Raw genomic sequence first — 22476 nt, forward strand, 5'->3', positions numbered from 1 at the left:
TCTTTCCTTTTAGGCAGGCATTCAACAGCCTGTTTTGCTGTACCTTGCAGTGTTCCATGTGCTACCTTTTTCACTCATAGGGATTCTGGAGATCAACAAAAAGGTAGGAATTCATTTCTGATTTAATTGTAGTATTAATTTTTTGACGATAAGATGTAATATCATTGTTTAATTATTTGTTTATTAGGTGTTTGGATTGGAAATGTTCCCTTTACTGTACAAAGCTTGCTGATTTAGTTTATTTCATATCAAAATACATGAGAACATTTGATGTGGGAAGAGAGTCTAATAGTCCCTTCATCTTTCTACATGTTTATTTAGTTAGTTAGTTAGTTAGGTAGTTATTCTTGGCTGCTTTGGGTCTTTGTTGCTGTGCATGGGCTTTCTCTAGTTGTGTTGGGGGCTACTCTTCATTGCAGTGTGTGGGCTTCTCATTGCAGTGTCTTCTCTTGTTGTGGAGCACGGGCCTAGGCATGTGAGCTTCAGTAGCTGTGGCGCATGGGCTTAGTTGCTTCACAGCATGTGGGATCTTCCCGGACCAAGGATCGAACCTGTGTCCACCGCATTGGCAGGAGGATTCTTAACCACTGCGCCACCAAGGAAGTCCCTTTCAGCATGTTTTTATGCTTCTCAAGTGGATAGTGTTGAGTACCAGTCATTAACAAACCACTGTTCTATAAAATTATGAAATGAGTAAAATATTTTTTTTCATTGGGAATATTCCAAAGCTTGTTAAAAATGATCATAAAGAAAGGTAAAAAGCTGCAACAAAGTGCCTCATTTTAATTGCAAAGTATAGATCTAAAACTTGTTTTATGGTATATAAACAAGTCTTATAATTAAATATGTAAGTTCTTCAACTCATTCAGTGTTGGGGTTTTTTTTTTGCGGTACGCGGGCCTCTCACTGTTGTGGCCTCTCCCATTGGGGAGCACAGGCTCCGGACGCGCAGGCCCAGCGGCCATGGCTCACGGGCCCAGCCGCTCCGCGGCATGTGGGATGTTCCCGAACCGGGGCACGAACCCGTGTCCCCTGCATCGGCAGGCGGACTCTCAACCACTGCGCCACCAGGGAAGCCCAGTGTTGGGTTTTATTGTTGTTGCCATTGTTCTTGATTTGTGGGGTGGTTATTTGGGAAGAAAGAAAGGACATATTTCCTCTGAGTAAAAGAATCAATAGTTTGCTAGTTTCCTTTAAAAGAATTGTTCCTTAGTTTGGGTGAATATTTATTTATTTATTTATTGGTCTATTCTACTAGTCTTTAATTAAGCACCTGAAGCGTTATTGAGGCCAGGTCTTGAGGGTCTACTAATACTTATAAGCAAACAAGATGAATGTATTTTAAAAATTTTATATAAGCATAATATACTAAACTGCATAAAGACTAAAGAATTAATTATTTATTGTTCATTTTGTATAGGCACTTTGAATATTTTATGACATATAATAATAGTGTAACATATAAAGTATTTAACTGGGAGGTTAAGCAGCTACCAAAATCCTAAAGGTAGTAAATGGAGAAGCTGGAATTTGAACTTAGATTTGACTCCAGAGATTAAACCAAATTTTAAAATAAGAGTGGCTACTTTATTATAGCACTCATCATTTGAAAATACATTTGAATTAAACAAATCCTCCTTTCAAAGTGGGGAATGAGGATCAGGGAATAAAAAGTCATAGGCTAGTCAAGAGCAAAGCAAACCATGATTATCCTTTTAAGAGATGACAAAAAACACAGCTCATAAATGTAATTGTTCTCTTTGTGCTTGTGGATTAAGTAATTGTGTATACTTATTACAGTCTTCAATAGGAATGAACACTTAGCAAAGTCATGAATTGTTTCTATTTATTCTTACATGTTCGAGATAATCATTTGAGGGATTTGATTTTGATTACAGTTATTTGAAATTGAAGTGTATCTTTCATTTCCCATGCATAATAAGACTACCTATGGGCCAGGCTCAGAATGTACTTTAAGCTACTTGTTGGGGTAGTAAATCTTTACTAAATGATTTGTCTTGAGTAGAAACAGAAACAGATTTTCACTTAATTTCTACTTGTTCTTTTTTCTTTATTTATTTTTGGCTGCGTTGGGTCTTCGTTGCTGCTGCATGCAGCTTTCTGTAGTTGTGTCGAGCGGGGGTACTTGTTCTTTCATTGCTATGAATATTTGTTTATGTTAGTTGGCTTTTGTTAGATATTAAAATAGGCACAGAATCAAGTTCTTTTTAGAGCTCTGTGGAGCATCATGACAGGATCCAGTGCATAGAACAGAGACAGAAGGGGAACAGTGAGCCAAAGCTTCTCAAGGTCAGCTAGGCTAAATGTTTCTGTATGTATTTGGTTTTTAACATGTTCGGTTTTAACAGTATTAGATATTTAAAGAACAAGGAAATGATAAAATTCTCGAGTTGGCTATTTTTTATTAGAATTACTTTCTTAGACCCAATCTTTTCACCTCTAGCTAAAAAATGTCCCTTTATAAATAACATTTTATGAAGAATAGGTCCCTGTATTTATTCTGCCATGCATATTCTGCATGGTAGAATTAAATGGACTCAGTTTACACCTATGTCCATGAGGAAGAGGATTTGTTATCAAAAGATATTGACAAAACTGTGAAGCAAATGTATGCTGCTGCATCATTTTGAGGGATATGTCTTACACTGCCATTAGTGCTTCAGTTTGAGACCCCAGTGGCTTACCACTCTGCCCTAATAACACCTTAGCTTCCAGTTTCTAAATTATAATTAAGTTATAATGTTAGGCAGCAGTGTTGTAGTGGTGGCCTGAATATTAAACAGCTGCACAAACCACTGTGAAACTCAGAGGATTAGCCTTCTGGTCTTTTCTCAGGTGATATCTACCTTTCCCCTCAGATTTTCGGGAACGTAACAGATGCCACCTTGTCTCATGGAATACTGATTGTGATGTACAGCTCGGGACTGGTCAGACTTTATAGCTTCCAAGCCATTACTGAACAGGTAGAGAAAACTGAAATTTGCCATATTGAAATTAACTTGAAATTTGGACTGAGGTATGAATTTTTTTTTGAATTTTATTTATTTTTTTATATAGCAGGTTCTTATTAGTTATCCATTTAATACATATTAGTGTATTCATGTCAATCCCAATCTCCCAATTCATCACACACACACACCCCCGCCACTTTCCCCCTTTGGTAGGACTGAGGTATGAATTTTTTTTTTTTTTTTTTTTTTGGGTTTTTTTTTTTTTTTGCGGTACGCGGGCCTCTCACTGTTGTGGCCTCTCCCGTTGTGGAGCACAGGCTCCGGACGCGCAGGCCCAGCGGCCATGGCTCACGGGCCCAGCCGCTCCGCGCCATGTGGGATCCTCCCGGACCGGGGCACGAACCCGCGTCCCCTGCATCGGCAGGCAGACTCCCAACCACTGCGCCACCAGGGAAGCCCTGAATTTTTTAATTAGATGTTTTTAAAGTAAGGCACTGTGTAGATTTTAACTCTACCAAACTGTACAAATGCAGAAAGACAAAGTAACCTTTAAAAGAGGGGTGGGAAGATAAACAGAAAGGCCCTTGAATAAATACATTTCCTCTGTCATATACATGTGAATTTGATTTTTTTCTCTCTCCAGACTGCAAATAAGTAGGTGCTAAAGCCACCATTTTTGTTTTGTTTTGTTTTTAGTTCATGCAACAGAAACTTGACTTAGGGTGTGCATGCAGATGGGGTGGGACTACTGGAACTGTAGGAGAGGCTCCTTTTGGCATTCCTTGTAATATTAAAATCACAGGTATGGCTACTATATAGTACTTTCTTCACCTTAAAAATTAAGTGGTCATATTAATAGTTATTAATTGTAATCATCCAAATGTTTTTTGCATGACTTAATTATAAATTAATTCATTTTATTCCTATGCAGAATATTCTTTGCTTTTGAATAGGCATTCACAAAAATCTGTTATTCATTTAGATAAAGGCCTGGGGAAGCTGGACCTTGCTTAGCCAGAGATCTGTTACCTTTGGCACGTTACTTTTACCTTTCTGGTCTTGATTTCCTTATCTGCAGAATAATAAGTAACAGCAAATGATACCATCCTAGTTCCTTTATAACTTAAAATTTTACAATTCCGTGAAATTTACCCAACTTAAAGATCAACAAAGCACACAAAAAATTATACATAATTTTATAAATATAATAAAAATGTTCTATATTTAATTAGCTTATCAAATTCAGCAGTTTATTAAAAGGAAATGAACTGCTACTCAAACTGAGCAATGTGTGTTAGATAAACCATGACTGACCAGAGTTCATCTCAGCAATACAAGAATTATTTAATGCAGACAGATGTAAAACTCATATGAATAAATTTTAAAAGATAATATATTTTGTTATCCTAATATTTGTTTATCTTTAGTCTTGGTTCATTAAGAATCATTCTTGGGACTTCCCTGGTGGCACAGTGGTTAAGACTCCAAGCTCCCAATGCAGGGGGCCCAGGTTTGATCCCTGATCAGGGAACTAGATCCCACATGCATGCTGTAACTAAGAGTTTGCATGCCACAACTAAGGAGCCCACATGCCACAACTAAGGAGCCCGCCTGCCGCAATTAAGACCTGGGGCAACCAAATAAATTTAAATAAATAATTTTTTCTTAAAAAAAGAATCATTCTTTATCATATTGAGGACATTTCCTTTTACTTTTAACCAATAAACATTACATATTTAGGTGAAACTCCAAAGGTTTTTCTAACATGGGTCAAAATAGGGCAGTAATTTTTTTCTATTATTACTATTTAACATTACATCATCAACAGATCAAGAAACAAATGAAAGATTTAATTGTGAGAAAGGAGATGTTCTTTTTATTAGTAAATGACAGACTATAAAAACAGAGAGTCCAGTGTAGCCATTATCCAAGAAACTCAAAATAAATATTCTAAAAATTACTCGGGGTTTTAGATGTCTTGGACAAGCTAAATTAGGCAGTTCTGTGATAACTCAGCCTCAGCAATACCTCCTATATTTGATACAAATATGCTAGCAGGAATCTATTAAGAATTTTAAAACTACAGGCTCCAGTGGTAACTACAGTGTATTATTTTGAAGAGAGTTTCCCCAAATGGTACATTGTTCTCATTGAAATGCAGATAATCAAGTAAAGCAAAGAACAGGGTGATAAAGAAAGCTCATAGAGCCTTTGATTGTGCTGTGATTTTGGTCCCTGTTTGTAGAGAGAAGACTAGATTTGGGATCACAATCTTGGTCTGCTGCTAGGAAGAGTGAAATTCCACTACAAACTGGTGGTTATGATAGTGAGCAAATTACTCAACCTCTCTGGGCCTCAATTTTATCATCTTTAAAATAATAACATTTGAAAATATCTGTGAAACCACATGCCATTGTAAAACAATACAGTGATTGTTGGACATTTAGCTTAGAAAAGTAGCATACTATGTTGGAAGCTTTGAGTATTTTTTCAAACTATATTGACTGAAATCCTATTCATTTCTCCAGATTTGTTTTTCAGGATCATTAAGGTCTGTACAAAATAATATTCCTTTTAACTTTAAATAACTTTTTTTTTAATGCAAAGCAATTCATTTTCATTACAGAAGAATTAGGAAATAATGATAAACAAAATAGAGAAAGTTTAAAATACTCATAGTCCTCCTGCATGGAATTAACTGTTATCACCTCAGTGTGTTTTTTTGGTAATCTTGTAACGTATATATGTCTGAAACCAAAAAAGAATCATATTGTGAATACTCCTTCATAACTTTTTTTAAAAAGTCAAAAATAAATAAATAAATAAATAACATAAAATAATGGCAATTCCCTGGTGGTCCAGTGGTTAGGACTCCATGCTTCCAATGCTGGGGGCCCAGGTTCGATCCCTGGTCAGGGAACTAAAATCCCGCAAGCCACACGGTGCAGCCAAAAATAGAAAAAAGAAAAGAAATAATAAAATGATTAAAATAAAATAATTTAAAAAAACAACTCGAAGTATAATTTACATGCCCTTAAATGCCCTCATTTTAACTGTACAATTTGAGTTTTGCCAAATGTTTATATCTGTGAAACCACTACTACAATCAAGATTTAAAATCTTTTCATCACTCCAAAATGTTCCCCTGTGCCCTTTCCAGTCAATTCCCTCACCATCCCCAGCCTTAGTCAACCAATGAACCTGCTTTCTTTCACTCTAGTTTTCTAGAGTTTCGTATAAATGGAAGCACATGATACGTACTTTTTTGTCTGGCTTCTTTCACTCACCATATTATTTTTGAGATTCATTGCATATCATTGCATATATCTGTAGCCTAACCCACTTTTAAATGTTAATGTATTACAAATATTAATTTCCATCTAGATTATTTAATAGATGGTCTTATGAAAACAAAGTCGGAGTTCTATCTTACTCTTTACATCAAAAGAAATAATAGATGGATCAAAAATTTAAAGTTCTATAAGAAAACTTAGAGAATCTTTTTATCTCAGAGTTGAGAAGAGCTTTCTGACAGAAACGCAGAGCCATTAAAGAAGGGATTGATAAATTTGGCTACATAAAAATAAAGTGCTGCAAGGTAAAAAACAAAAACAAAAACACACATAAACCAACTCAAAAATCAAACAATGAACAAGGGAAATATTTGCAACGTACACTGTAAAGGGGTAACTTCCTCTTTATATATGAGTTCTACAGACCAGTAAGAAGTGACTACAACAACAACAGCAACAAAATGAGCAAAGGATATTGTTCAGAAGAAGAGGAAATATAAATGACTTTTAATTTGGGGAGGACAAAGCCCAACGTCACTGATAAGAGAAGCGCAAGTTAACACTATCATAAGATACTTCTTTTCAGATTCTCAAATCTCAAAATGTTAGGTAACAGGGTTGGTGAGAGTATAGAAGAGGCACTTTCATTTATTATTGGAGTCCCTTGCAGAGGACAATTTGTCAGTATGTTTCAAAATTTTAAATGCATATATTCCTTGAGCAATTCCATTTTTAGGAATTTATCCCAGATACATTCACATGTGTACAAAATGACAAATGTACAGTTACAACATTGTTTCTAACAGCAAAAGATTGGAAACAATGTATACTGATAACACTGATGGGTGACATTAGTATTCTTTGATTGTTTGGCTATGTCATAAACTTAATTGTTAAAAAGAAACAGGAATTCTTTTTGCACTGGTATAGAGGAGTTTCCAATATATATTAGTAAGTAAAAAAAGGAGTGCAAAACTGTGTATATAAAAAATCTCATTTGTGTTAAGTATTCATATGCATATATTAAAAGTATAGATATATGAGTATATGCCTTTAGGATTGCTTGAAATATCTGGAAGGGCACACAGAAAACTGATAAATAGTAGTTATCTTTGAGGGATACAGATGGAAGGAAAACTTAGTTTTCATTATATTTCTTCTGATGCTTTTTGAATGCAGTACTTATATTACCTTTGCCAAAGAGTGGTCCTGTGTATATGTGTGCACACGCTAAGCTCCTCAAGGTTTTAAGATCTTGACTTATGTATCATTTTATGCATGAACTGTAAATTTATTTAACCAGTTTACAATGGACATTTAGGTTGTTTTTAATTTTCTGTGATTATAAATAGTATAAGAATGTTCCTGTAATTATTAATGATCCTAAAATTTCCTTATCACAAGACATGGAATCAGCCATTCTCTGAGAACTCTTAGGCCCTTTCAATTGAGAATAGTATTAGAGATCAAAATTTGGGCTCTTGGGGCTAATGGGGTCCCACCAGGGTTGTGGTGAGCAGAGTCCTGCTGTGCTCTTGGGCGATTTTTAGCAACTGCTGGGAAAAGTATTTCTTTTTAAATACATCTTTTTGCATTGATTTTTTTTTCTATTTTGAATTCCTATTTTATATTCTCTACAACATACCTACTTAAATTTTTAACCCCAAATTCAAACTCTAATTGTATTTTTTTCTCTTTATAATTCTTTTCCTCATCCACCATCATTTGGTAGCCACCATATTATCACACGTGATGTTTATGTATCTTTCACAATTTACCGACTGATGTCCTTTGCCCATTTTTCTATTGGGGTGTCCATAATTTTCTTATTACTTAAAAAAGATTTCTTTATATATTAAGAATATTACCCTTTTCTTAAAAGGTTTTAAAAAAAGGTACTTTAAATATACTTGATATGTTTATACCTATCTCTTCTTTCTCCTCAAGATTGTCAGTTTGTGAACTCACTTTTCATTATTTGTTGTTCTCCTTTGTGTAGCTTTAAGTAGTAAATTGCCCTTATGAAGAAACCTAATAAGGCACACACTTCTATATGTAACATGTGATTTTTTGAGTGAATGGTCTCCCTAAGACAAGTCCCTTTACTGACAGTGGTGGCCTCATAAGCCAAAGATTAAACTGTCAAGTTAGAGGCATAAACAAAGGACTCTGATTAGTCACCTTCACAAACAGACCATGTGGTATTTCAGAAGGGCTGCCCCAAAGGAATTCTGGTCTTCATAAGCAGCACTACCTTCCATTTATACATGTCTCCAAAAGTAAGTCTGTTATGCTCTATATAAAATTAATTGTCATCAAAGAAGAAGACTAGGAAGCACTAACAGTTCTTTTGTGTTGTCAGTCTCCAACAGACAGTGACTGACTGGATGTATCTAAACTACCTTAAAATTAACTTGTCTAATGATTATACTAGTAGTAGTGGCTATCCTTTGATAAAGCTTCCACGGTAACAGGACCCATCCTAAGTGGTTACTTTTCCTTATTTCTGAAGTGGAAATCTTAAGCAACACTTCTTTTGTAAAGTTTGCTAAATATAACCTGTTAGTCTAGAATATGAATGTTCTCTTCCTCACATTTGAAGGAAGTATTAGACCTAATACCTTGTTGGATTGTTACAAGAGATGGAAATAGTATCTAACCAAGCCTTGTAGATAGCAGGTGCTTATTAAATGGCAGCTGCTTTTGTTAGGTATACTTTGTCATTTTTGCCATCATAAGCACCTTCAGCCCATTTTTTATCTCCATCCAGCTGCATGTCACACATATCCTGAAAACGGATGTCTAGAAAGTTGACTCATAACCTAACAGTTGTTTCCTACCAGCTTTTTCTTTTCTTAAGACTATAGAAATAAGCAATAAGCCTCTTTCCTGATTGTATTTTCTTTCTTGAACATAGTAATTTTTCATTAGTGGAAGTTCATAGATGATGTGTGCAAAGAAAAGTTGAGTTCAGTTAATGAATGTTCCAAGGCTACCAGAATAAAGAAGCTAATGCATTCCTTTTGCCCATCTCTGCAGATACACCACCACTGCTCTTTGAGGTATCCTCCCTGGAGAATGCTTTTCAGATTGGAGGCCATCCTTGGCACTATATCATCACACCTAATAAGAAGAAACAAAAAGGAGTTTTCCATATTTGTGCCCTAAAGGACAATTCCTTGGTAAATCAAGGTGGTCAGACTTCAGTAGTAAATTTATATCAGAAATTCTTTATTCTCTACTTCTGTAATAGGTGCACATTCCTAAGAATTACTTTTTTATTTGTTTGTATTAATAATTTGTAAACAACGTAAAGTACAGGAGAGTACAAAGAATATAGCAAACACTTGTATGTGCTACCCAGAATTTGAAACATTAACATTTGAAAATTCTCAGGGCACCAAAGATTTATTAGGTTTTTTTTCCTTACCATCTCCTTGATCCCATTTAAACATCTCTAAAGCTGCATAATGGGAATTGTTGATGGAATGTATTCAGGCTGCCTCCGAAATTACTGGAAGAATGTGTAGTTGGTTCTGCTTCTTCATGGTTTGTTGCTCTTGGCTTTCCAGAGCAGAACCAGATAGAACTCTGTTGGTCACGGTATAAACACTGAAACACTTGGAGTTTTCAAGGATATTTTAAAGTTATATATGGCAGAATAGAAAGAAAGGGTATATGGCAAAACAAGACAAAAAATTACCCCTTGAGTTAATTTTTCTTATTTTTCTTTTTTAAAATGACTTAGGCATTGATTTATCATTTAATAAACATTATTGAGGGCCTACTGTGTGCCATACTTGGCTGGGGACACATTCTCTTCCCACAAGTTGCTTACACCCTCAAAAGAAAGCAAATGTGTAGGGAAATAAGACGCAGTCCATTAAGTACAGTGATTGAGATAAGTGCAAGAGTGAGTGCACAGAGGAGGGGGGTTCTATCTTTGTTTTATATTGCTGATTTAGTTTAGTTTATTTCTGGAGCCTCTTGATAACATTAAATGAACTTTTTATGAGGCAGACTCAGCTTATTCCACACCCTTCTCTTCCAGAATCTTTCTCCATCAGTCACTGTTGGATCCAGTGGCTTTGAGAGTCACAGGTCACCTTTCACCACACTGAAGACGTACACAGTCTTGGGTCCATTTATCTATTTCCTTTGGTGTCATGGCCACCAGGGAACGTGGTGTATAGTGTGTTCTAGTTTTTTGTTTGTTTGTTTGTCTTTTTGCAGGAGCATTCTTCCCTTCCATTTTCTCATTAACCTATCACATGTGGGAGCTCCTGTTTGGCCCAGCCCAGTGACATCCTCTTTTACAAATGCAGACTGTTTCCCGCAAGTCTGTGGTTTGATTATTCACCTCCCAGCAGTGGACATCCTTCAGTCACCAGGACCTGTCACATCTCTTTGTTGCTGAACTTTTCTATCTAGTCAAACCCTGCACAGTTCACATTCTAGACTTTAATACATATTCTTCTTATATAAGAACTGATAATACATATTCTTTTATGTGTGTGTACAAAATGGCCTTCAACATCTACATCAAGCATGCCTGTCAAGTATTCTCCTTGTATGATTACTGATTATAACATTTAGTCAGATCTTATTTCAACATATTCATAAATAATTGCTAAATCCAGGGGAGTTTTCAGTCCTTTTGCTGGACAACTTTGTTGAAGTGATATTGCCTTAATGATGCATATGTGCCTTACCTCCCCACCTGTCAGTCAGAAAAATAGATAACCCAAAAACATATATGTAGGCAAACTGAAGAATTCAGAAAATGATTCATAGCTTTCTATTAAACTGAGCTTTAAACTAGCATTTGAGCAAATAATAAAAACTACAGAAGCTGATAATAATGCTGCCTAGTATTTAACACAAAGAGAGATAATGTTTCTTTTGCATGTTGTATTTAGATATTATAATAAAGAGAAGAGTCTCCTAAAGAAAGAAAGATACGGGGTTTTTTTTTGTGTGTGTGTATATATATATACTTACATATACACACAGCATAAAAAAGTTTTATATTAAACAAAGAAGCATTTGGAGCTAATGCCAAAATGTACACATTGTTTTAGTGGTTGCAACCAAGATGTTTAATTGTATTGAGTTTCTTATATGTAAAATGCAGTAATACCACCATTTCTATTAGAAATCGTTAGGATACTTATAAAAATTCTTGAAAAATTAAAATGCATGTGCTAATTTGATACCTAAAATGTGTTAAATTCCAATTTTTAAAAAAGCATGGCATACAAAGCACTTGTGATGTAACCCCAGCCTACCTCTCCAGTCTCATGGCTGGACACTCTACTTCTCAATTTAATTTTATCTGCTACTCGTGTTTGTGCATATACATGCTAAATGGATCAACACTTCTGTGCTTTTGATTTTGCTGTCTCTTCTTTCTAGCCACTTTATTCTCATTTCAAGGCAGAGTTCAGGCTCCTGAAATTCTGCTTACCTGGGTTGGATGCTTGATAATATCCTGTGCATAGCTTGACCACTTTGTTTTCTACACTGCCTTATTCTATTTCTGTTTCTATCTCCCTTCTTGAATATGAGCTTCTTGATGACAAGGATTATGTTTAGTGCCTAGTGTGATACCTTAAACATAGTGTCCTGTCAGTATATGCTAATAGAATTAATAATTTTATATGTCAGAAACTTTTATGAGTATCTAATAGGAAAGATGACATCATTTCATTTTACATTGGAAAAATTAAGTTAAATGACTTGGATAAAGCCAGTGAAGTTAATGTATCCATGCTGGTATTAGTCCCCAGTGCTCCTGTGTGTAAGGTAAAACATTTATTACATATGTGATCACATATGGAGGTATCTTTTTCTTTATTTTAATGTCTAAATATACTACTATGAAATCAATCTCTCTACTTACCTTAAGTGTTAAGCAGTATTAGACCGTTTCCTCAGCATTAGAGTTTAACATCTGACTTTTGCAAGGAGATTATATGACCTGTTTGGTTGCATGTTTATTTTTGTGCTATCTACTCTTCTGATTGACAATTTGTTCAGGATAGGAAAGGGAGAAGGATGTTGTGGGGGACTGCATGTACATAATTATGGCAGAGTTAAATAATGGAAAATCCATGGACTTTGGAGTCTAATCTGCTGTTTAGTAGGTGCAGAATACTAAGCAAATGGTTTATCCTCTTTGTGCATCAGTTTCCTCATCCATAAGATGGGGATAGCAATATATGCTTCAAGTATTGCTGAGATCAAAAGAAATAATGAGTATAAAACATCTAATGCAGTGCCAGACATACATTAGGTGCTTGAGATATGGTAACTTATTATTTATGAGCTATAATATATAGTGCATGGTGCATCTATGAAATTTCTGAATTTAAATGTTCTGGATTTCTCAAGTTTGAGTGTCCTAATTCAGCCTTAATACACATCCCAGTTCAGCTGGTTAATGATTTCTCTTCCTTTACTTTTGACTTACTGATCTATCACTGATGCTGGATTGGAAAATTTATTTTATTTTTCCTTAATTTTTATTTTCAATATTTTGTTCCAACTTCAGGCAAAAAACGGGGTACAAGAAATGGAGTGTTGTTCTCTAGAATCTGACTGGATCTATTTCCATCCTGATGCTTCTGGTAGAATAATACATGTTGGCCCAAATCAGGTCAAGTGAGTATTTTCCTTAGTTACTTTAAAGTTAAAAGTAGCCTTTGGTAGTATTTATTGGCATCTTTATTTTTGCCAGCTAACTACTGAGCAAATTTTGGAAATAATTAACTTGTTGTAGGGTGCTTCCTCAGAGAATGGCATCTAGAAAACCTGACTTTATTCTTTCAACCTCATCATTACTGTTTGTAAGTATTACATTTGAGTAAGTTCTTTGTTGGATGATAGATGACGTGTGAGGAAAAGGAGATTACATATTGGTTCATCCTCACGAGGTCTTAATTCATTCTCCAGGATTAATGAGAGAGATGATTTATCTTTGTTCTAAAAGACAGCCTTACTGCTGGAGAAGCAGCAGGTTGTTTGAAGTAAATCTTGTTGTATTTAGTTTACCCACATCTTCCACACAGTTGACCTCTCCTTCCTTGAAACACTCTTCATTTGGCTTCCCTGACACCACAGTGCTCCTGAATATTTTCTTCCCTCTCTGATCTGCCTTTCTTAGTATCCATTCACGTTCTTCCTCTTCTGCTCAGACTTTAAGTCCTTAGGACTTAGACCCTCTTTTCTCACTCTTCGTTCCCTTTCTGCTTGATTCTCCTGTTTATTCCCTTGGCTTTAAAGATCATGTATACACCAAAACTCCAAAATTTCTCTTAGCACAAACCTCTCATCTAAGCTTATGTCGTAAGTCTGGAATCATTCTTGACACTTTCTTACCTTCTTGTCTTTCATCAGTATACGTGTACTTAAACACTCACTTGCATTTTTTCTCTCTCTCTCTCTCTCTCTCTCTCTCACACACACACACACACACACACACACGCACACCATATATTCCCATCAATCCAGTTTATTTTGCTACTAAACATTTCTTAAATCTGCCTCTTTCTGCCCTTGGCCACTGTCACCACCTTGGTCAGATCATTGTCATCACTAGCCTAGACTATAATAGTTGCCTTCTTACAGGACTCCAAGAATCTAGTTTTTACTCTTTAAGTCTATTTTCTTCTCAGCATCTAGAGTGATTTTTAGAAACATTAACAAACACAAAAACCTAACCAAGTGAATTCTGCTTTAACCTTTTTATGACTTATTGCACTTAAGATAAAGACCAACATACTTAGCTGGTCTAAAAGATTCCTCCCACTCAGTTTACTTCAGTCATGCTGTCTTTTCACAAAGCTGAGGACCTGTTCCCTCTATTTGAATTCTGTTTCCCCTACCTGTTTTGCCTAATTTCTATTCATATTTTATGCCCCCTTAAATGTCCCTTTTTCAAAGAGTACTTGCCTGGCACCCTTCATTAGATTAGCTGCCCCATCATATTTTCACTCTACCCACTATGTAATCTTCTGTAGCACTTACAGCAATTTAAATTAATTATTTGTGTGATTATCTGTTTGAATATCTAGGTTGGGAATCATGAGCTCCATGACAGGGAAAGAATCTATCTTGTTGACACCTGTAACCCTGGCACTGAGCATAGGTCTTAGTACAGAGTAGGTGCTCAGTAAGTATTTGTTGAATAAGAAGAGTAGTGTCTGCATTCTTTATTTCGTATGCTTCATGATAATTAGTCTACTCTGGATCAGTTATAAGGAGGATGAAGGGACTTAATGAAAAAAGATTATGAACTTTTATAAAAAGTCATAAAAAGTAATGGTCAGCTTTAATAAACCTTACTCTTAATGTTTGTTACCACACATCTTTTATATTAGTTTGAGTTTAAGAAAATAAGGTCCACAAAGAGTGTGTGCCCTTTTGCTAGGTTTTAAAAGATAGGCACTCTTAAATATTGGCACTAATTAAGATAACTAATTAAGGAATTTAAAATGTAATCTGATTTCTTTGTCTCTGGCAAACTCTAAGGCCTCCAGCTCTCTCTGGCCACAGTGGCTGCTTCTCCCTGCTGTTCTCTTTGCCTGAATTTGAGACTTTAAGCTTTGAGGACATTGTGCTTTTTAATTTTTTTAATGGTACAGTTACTTTTTTATTTTATTTATTTATTTATTTACTTACTTACTTTTGGCTGTGTTGGGTCTTCGTTTCTGTGTGAGGGCTTTCTCTAGTTATGGCAAGCGGGGGCCACTCTTCATCACGGTGCACGGGCCTCTCACCATCGCGGCCTCTCGTGTTGCAGAGCACAGGCTCCAGACGTGCAGGCTCAGTAGTTGTGGCTCACGGGCCTAGTTGCTCCACGGCATGTGGGATCTTCCCAGACCAGGGCTCGACCCGTGTCCCCTGCATTAGCAGGCAGATTCTCAACCACTGTGCCACCAGGGAAGCCCGACATTGTGCTTTTGATGCTTGTTAATGCTGTGAACAGATTTGTGTAGGTGGTGAGAAAATTCTTTTACTTTCACTTGCTTAATAACCTTGATCCGTGAGGTCATTTGCACTCAGAAAACCCAAATCTTTAAATATAACTTTAAGAAAAAAGAAAAGTATTAAGTCATTTGCAGTTTTAAAATATTACTCTACCATGAAAATTCTCGGTTTAGAACTTAGTTGCTAATCCAGTCTATATTATATTTAACTCTGAGTGTTGTTCATTGATACCTCATTCTATCTTCAGAAATAAAAATGTAAATATCTACTATAATGTCATTGTTAAAGCTGAAATGTTGGAGACCTGCTGCAGGATGGTAGAGAGGAGGTTCTTTAGAGTAACTTTCATTAAGCCAGTTTGGAAGATAGTGTAAGCCTCAGCAAGCTGCTGCATTACTTACTTCAGTAGCACCTGTTGTCATATATCCTGTTTTTCTGTTTAACAGAATCTCTAAATTTGAAGAAATTTATGGACACTTAAGTTATCAGACATTAATATTTTGGACTAATCAGGAGGAGAATAGAACTAACTCAGTGTTGTTACTATAATTTTCATTTGTTAAGTTTCTTTTCAGTAGTTCAACTTTGACATTTTGACGGTGTGTTGAGGTCTTAGGTTCTTAGAATCCTTTTTACCTTTTCAGAGTTTTAAAGCTAAGTGAAGTAGAAAATAATAGTGCCCAGCATCAGATCTCTGAAGATTTTGTCATTTTGGCCAACAGGGAGAAGAACAAAGTAAGTCAGGAGTACTTTAAAATCCTTTGTATATCACTGTCTTTCTATATAAGAATATAATATGCAAATGTATTTATCTTTTAGTGGCAGAAAAGAAAAGCACAGTCCTATAAAAGTCTGTTCATTTTGTCTACATGGGTAGCTAGTCTTAGCCCCATGTATAATATCTATGAGATTTGAAGAGAGTTGATTATATTGACTTTATCTTTTGCTTATTTCTGTTTCCTTTCTGGGTTTCTCTTTAAGTTTTTATTGCTGAATTATCAACCTTTGGGTTTAATTAATTGTGCAAACTTAGGGTAAGAAAGGTTAGATATAAACTTTAAAAAATTACACACCATTCTTTAACTCCAAACGGTTCTTTGTCTTTAGCATACAAATTAAGAGCCTGAAGAAAATCATGCAGAGGGAAATTTCCAAAAGCAGATCGACTCTTTATTTGCTGTGCTATACTAAGGCAAAAATCAGAAGGGCAGGTGAAGTAACAAATCTGTAACCTTTGTATTTCTATTTTGGTATTTTATCCATTAAGAACTTTACTATAATAAAGTATTTTTATTAATTGGAGGATCCAAAATCCGGTTCAGAATTTTCTCAGTTGAGGAAAGAATTGTGGATGTTAGAGAAGGGTTGGTTAGTTAACAAATTCGTTAATACAGTTTTGCCATTGACTACATAATAGGACTTGTCATATATTTTTATTTCTCTCCATATGATAGAATGAAAACTTACCCACTGTTACAGCTTCTGGACGGGTGGTAAAAAAAAGCTTTAACCTTCTGGATGATGACCCAGAACAAGAGGTATTACTTTAGCCAGAAATAATAAACTAAGCTTGTATGAACTTGCCCTGGGGTAGAGGTTAGGGAGCTCCATGCAACCTTAGTCTGTAGGATTGTGTGTGCTATTTGAACCGATGTGTCTCTGTCTCCTCTCTTTTCATATTGGAATTATTCTTAAGATTTTGTTTGCAGAAGACTTCATAGGACCGAAATAATTTGAAAACACTATTATTAGCTTATTGTTTTGTTGATGTGCACACTTCCTAGGGTAATCTCTTAATAGAAAATTATTGAGTCATATCTTGATGACTATGGCTTTTGCCTTGTTTTTCACTTACTAGACATAGATGTGTTTGTTAATGTTCATGAGCCAGAGGAGGAGGGTGTAAGGGTGTGGTAAATCAGTTCAGCCTTTGGCCTCAACTTGCCATTGCCAGTCACTAAGCTAATACATTTTTATCCTTTTCTTTTAAAAAAAAGAAGCACTGGAATTACTTATGAACTCAACTCAAAGGGTTCATACTTCAAATATATAGCCTTTGCGTAAATACTGAATCCCTTTAGACTCTATAACTATATAGTTCGTATGACCATTTCTAGGTAGAAATATTGAGTAGCCCTCTAAGGATAGTTTTTTTTTTTTTTTTTTTTTTTTTTTTTGCGATACGCGGGCCTCTCACTGTTGTGGCCTCTCCCGTTGCAGAGCACAGGCTCCGGATGCACAGGCTCAGCGGCCATGGCTCACGGGCCTAGCTGCTCCGCGGCATGTGGGATCTTCCTGGACTGGGGCACAAGCCCGTGTCCCCTGCATCGGCAGGCGGACTCTCAACCACTGCGCCACCAGGGAAGCCCTAAGGATAGTTTTTGAAAATCTTTTAAAATAGGTTGGAGGTGGCACAGTATGTGGCTACTCTCAAAAAAAAAAAAAAAAAAAATATATATATATATATATATATTCTTTTGAACCAAATATATATTTATTCTTTTGAACCATTGAGAACAAAGCAGAAAGCTTCCTACCCTGTATGTAAAACTGTATTCAAGAAAAACATACCAAAGTTACCAAAAGATGGCAAGAATACTTAAGAAGGGAGAAGGCACTAGCAAAGAGAAAGATACTCTGCATTGTGAGATTAGAAAACAAAAACTTTTCACCTGTAAAGGAAAAGTTGAAAGGGGTTGTGACTAAAATCTATAAAATTACTGACACTCAGGCAAGAAGTCACCTTTTGAAGTTTGCCCAAGGTAAGATTAAGGCAAAAAGTAAATTAAAGGGAGTCACTGGTAATAAATCTACGTAAATTTTTATGTCATAGGTGGTAAAGGCAGAAAATGTAAATGGATTAAAAAGCAGTTTGACCAAATGTGAGTGAAGGTTTAGTATTTGGTGATTAAGAGAAACTTGCTGTGCCTGTCAAGATGTGCCATCCCTGGATGGGTGAGCATAGATCTGCTTCCCCGCGAGGCTGTTGGAGTCCCAGGTTTTCTTCCTTGAGACAGAGTTCTGGGGTTAGATTTTTCTCTCTTAATGTCTTTACCATCATTAATCATTTCTAACTAACGTCTCTTATCCCAGTCCTGTTCTGTGGGTTGGATTTCTGTTCCTAATATTCTCCCTCAAGTATAAGCAGCCATTTTTGCTTTCTTTAGGGAACCAAAAAGGTGTTTTTTTTCTGCGCCACGTGACTTGCAGGATCTTAGTTCCCTGACCAGGGATGGAAAGCGTGTAGTCCTAACCACTGGACCACCAGGGAATTCCCTAAGAAAGGGTTTTTGTAAAAAAAGGATGGCAGGGCTTCCCTGGTGGCGCAGTGGTTAAGAATCTGCCTGCCAATGCAGGGGACACGGGTTCGAGCCCTGGTCCGGGAAGATCCCACATGCCGTGGAGCAACTAAACCCATGGGCCACAACTACCGAGCCTGCGCTCTAGAGCCAGTGTGCCAAGAGCCCATGCTCGGCAACAAGAGAAGCCACTGTAATGAGAAGCCCACGTGCACCAATGAAGACCCAACACAGCCAAAAATAAATAAATAAAATAAATATTAAAAAAAAAAAAAAAAAAAAGGATGGCAAATAGGGTCATAAATAGTATATGATGGGCTATCAGTTCTTCTTGAAATGACTTGTGTTTTTCTGGTATGAGAACCTTCCGAGCACAGTGGGCAGTCTTCAAGTTTCAGAACTGAGTTTTATATATTTAGTCCTATCTGGAAACCAGTGAACACACCTATCAGTGTCAGCAGTTGAATACCTCTTTCAAATTTGGAGACACTCTGGCTTGCTGTCATAATAGAGAATTTCAGTTATACTTTGGCTGAGATCTACATAGACTTAGTTGTGTTCATCAAAATCTGTAGGATACTTCTTGAGTCTTAAAAATCTTGAGACTGATGTTTTACTAGGCAGATAAGTGGAAACACATTTCTGTCTATGCTCCCACCCGTTCATTTTTCTTTCTACATATTTTTATAAATAATAGTTAAGCCACAAATGTAGAAATAATCCTAACTGGATTTTGCCCCTCTTTTCTTTTGCCTTATCATCTATCCCCCAAGACTTTCAAAATTGTGGACTATGAAGATGAGTTAGATTTGCTTTCTGTGGTAGCTGTTACTCAAATAGATGCTGAAGGAAAAGCTCACCTGGATTTCCACTGTAATGAATATGGAACTTTACTTAAAAGCATTCCACTCGTGGAGTCATGGGATGTGGTGAGTAGAGTCCATGGAATACAAAGTTGTAAGAGTTTCCTTTATAGGTGACATTTATTGGAGCAGATGTTACTGTGTTCACGTCAGTCCAGGTTCACCTATACCAGTGACCACATGGAAGAGGTTATCATCCTACATGCAGGACAAAATGAGTACTTCTTTAGACTTTCTCTAGGGAGTAGAGGATGCCTCCTTACCAATGGCTTTAAAGATAAAGCTTTATGCTTTTTTCATGAGACATGCTGTCTATTTCCTTACCATAGTCTAGTTTTCTCCCATTTTATAAGTTTGGTAATGTTCTAAAAAATAAAAATATACTGTATCGAATCCCCACAGTTATTTAATAGAGACAAATCTAAGCGTGTAGGGTTTTCAAGCACTCTTGGGAGTGTTTGTCTGCTCTTCTAAGTATTATAGAAAATAAAAGTTATAAAGAACAGTAGATGTTACTTTACCCAATCATTGTTTTATCAGTGGAGAACCTGAAAGATTTAGCAACTTGGCCACGGTCACAAGTGAAATAGTGACAATGTTGGCAATAGAATCTGGGTGTTCAGACTCCTTAAGTCCAGGGTTCTTTTCATTCTCAACATTTTGTGTAATGCTTTTCTCATAAGTCGTCTGCATATCCACAAATAATGAAAAATAAACTATTTCTGGCAGCTATTTTGCCTCCAAGTGTATATTTGAACATCCCTAGCATAGACGCTGTGACATTTTAATGACCCAGTAGTGAATATGATTATGTGAATAGGAGATTCCATTTGCCTTTGTTTTCGTTACAGACTTATAGCCACGAAGTTTACTTTGACAGAGACTTGGTACTACACATAGAACAGAAACCCAGCAGGGTCTTCAGCTGCTATGTTTACCAGATGGTATGTGACCCTGGGGAAGAAGAAGAAACCACAAACAGAAGTTGTAAAAAAGATTGCAGTAATTTTAAATTTTGAGATGTAACTTCTGAGACTTCTAGCCAAACACCCCAGCAGCCATGTCCAGTCCTCCTCTTTATTATCTGCATAGCATATTCTCCAGTATTTTCCAGAAAAGGTCTTGTGTTGACTTCAGATGACTGTGACTTCTTTTTTAAACTCTTGCCATACAAGGTGGTGAGGACTTCATTTTATGTAGAGATTTTTTACAATGACATCCCAAGAAGTCTAACATTTTGCAGTTTTTAGGCGGGTAGTGATGCAAATATAAAACATTGAAGAGCAGAGAAAGAGGTTAATTCTAATTATTGGGAGAGGGTCATTGATGAGTAGGTGTTTAACGTGGTTGTTAAAGGATGGCCTGGGATTTTGATTGGTAAAACTAAGGGGGAGAGATAAAAAGAAAGATACAAAAGATACAGAAAGAAATCAAGAAATCCTGTATCCTCTCACCCAAACTTTATTTAAGGATGGAAAATGAGATGTATAATATGAAAGCATACTTTGAGCCAAAAATATGTCATCACAGTTTTAAAAAAATGTATATGTATATATGTTTTGTATTTGTATATAGTATCAGGAATTGGCTATAGTTCCCCAATTATCTTTTCTTCCATGGTTTTATTCTCTTGGTTTGTTGTTCCCATTGGTTTTTTGTGTTTCTATTAGGCTAATGTAAAAGATACCAAGCAAACTGTAAGTGAAAATGTTTTTTCTCATATGTAGGCTGTTTAGCTGTTAATATATCTAAGAATGTTGTATTCATGTCACTCTTCTATTTATTTGGTGAGTCTTCCAGTTCTGCTTAGGCAATGTTTTCATACCTAGGCAATCAGATAAAGGTATCCTGGGTTGTACCAGCTCTGCTCCCTGTAGAAGAGTAGATAAAGTCCCAGGAGCTCTTCCTAGCTTAGAAACTGACTGGCAGCTAGAAAAAGGGTTTGGCTCTATCTTAGCTGTGAGATGAGTATTTTTTTTTCTTTATTAGAACTGATCAAAATATGATCCTTGAACTCAGATAATCATTCTTCGGAATGTTAACTAAAAGCAACCCAAGTAAAGGGAGGAAAATGTTTCTTTGTGGTTCCTGTTTGAAAAATCCAGTTGCTTGCAATCCACCTGTTTAGCACATTTCTCTGATTCAGGCTCAAAAGAATAACTAGTAAAAATAGAAGGGGAGGAGACAGCAGTGAAAATCATTGCTGATTCAAATTTAAAATTAAAAGATGGGATTTTAGCTTGGATGATTTACATCAAAATCCTCCAGTTTTTCCTTCAATTTTGGCCTGATCCCATGTTAAGAACAATGTGAATTCTGCCCTCTTCTGCCCTTGAAGTTTGCAGATAAATTTCAGGCTAATTATGATCAACAGGGCTGGTGAGAGAAAGGCGTTAGCCATTCCGAAAGTCTAGAAATCAGTAGTAGAGTCCATAAATTTAAAAAAAATAAAAGGAACAAACCTAAAACTGTCTTTTGTGCAATAGAAAAGAAGATTGCTAACATTTTAGAATAAGGGAAAATATTTATATGTTGGCTAAAAATAAATCTTTCTGAATCTGCACTTATGTATAATAACCACTTGGGAAAGTAAAAGTGATTACCTCATGAGCAAGATGATAAAACTATCTTCATATATTAAATTCTCATACTTTCATATCTACTAGTTGAAAAATCCATTCTCATTTTATGCATATTTAATAGTACTATTTAATATAATATTTGAAGTCAGAGTATTTTGGAGACATGATTGTGATTGCAAAGCACAGTTATGAATAGCTGAATAGTTATGATGTGCTAGATATTGCCCCAAACTTCCAACTAGACATGAGCTATATCTAAATAGTCCTGCCCAGTGAATTTATATCTTGAAACAAGTTCGATGAGAGGAAATAGATAAATATCAGAGGAAAGAAAAGAAACCAGTATGGTGGGTTTCAAAGCAGATGCAGTGCTATGTAAAGGCAGAAAGCCTGCTCTCCATTTCCAAAAGTGTTTCAGAAAAGGATGTCTTAAGACTTCAATCCTGTCAGATTTTTTTTAAAAAGGAGGCTTGTTG

At 36.0% G+C, this 22476-nt stretch overlaps 1 protein-coding gene across 1 annotated transcript in view; it reads left to right on the top strand.

Annotated features, from left to right (window-relative positions):
- DCAF17 (DDB1 and CUL4 associated factor 17) overlaps nt 1-20437 on the top strand; it is a gene marked incomplete at both ends in the record, with an annotated part of 32248 nt that extends 11811 nt beyond the window's left edge. Inside the window, 9 exons of the mRNA XM_079710402.1 lie at nt 14-103; nt 2880-2984; nt 3669-3774; nt 9305-9447; nt 12819-12928; nt 15901-15991; nt 16711-16794; nt 19329-19484; nt 20270-20437. Coding sequence (XP_079566528.1) covers nt 14-103; nt 2880-2984; nt 3669-3774; nt 9305-9447; nt 12819-12928; nt 15901-15991; nt 16711-16794; nt 19329-19484; nt 20270-20437 — 1053 coding nt within the window. The remainder of the gene's footprint in view (nt 1-13; nt 104-2879; nt 2985-3668; nt 3775-9304; nt 9448-12818; nt 12929-15900; nt 15992-16710; nt 16795-19328; nt 19485-20269) is intronic.
- Nucleotides 20438-22476: the final 2039 nt, after the last annotated feature.

Source organism: Hyperoodon ampullatus (genome assembly GCF_949752795.1).
Source record: "Hyperoodon ampullatus genome assembly, chromosome: 8".
In the NCBI taxonomy this organism is placed as follows: domain Eukaryota; kingdom Metazoa; phylum Chordata; class Mammalia; order Artiodactyla; family Ziphiidae; genus Hyperoodon; species Hyperoodon ampullatus.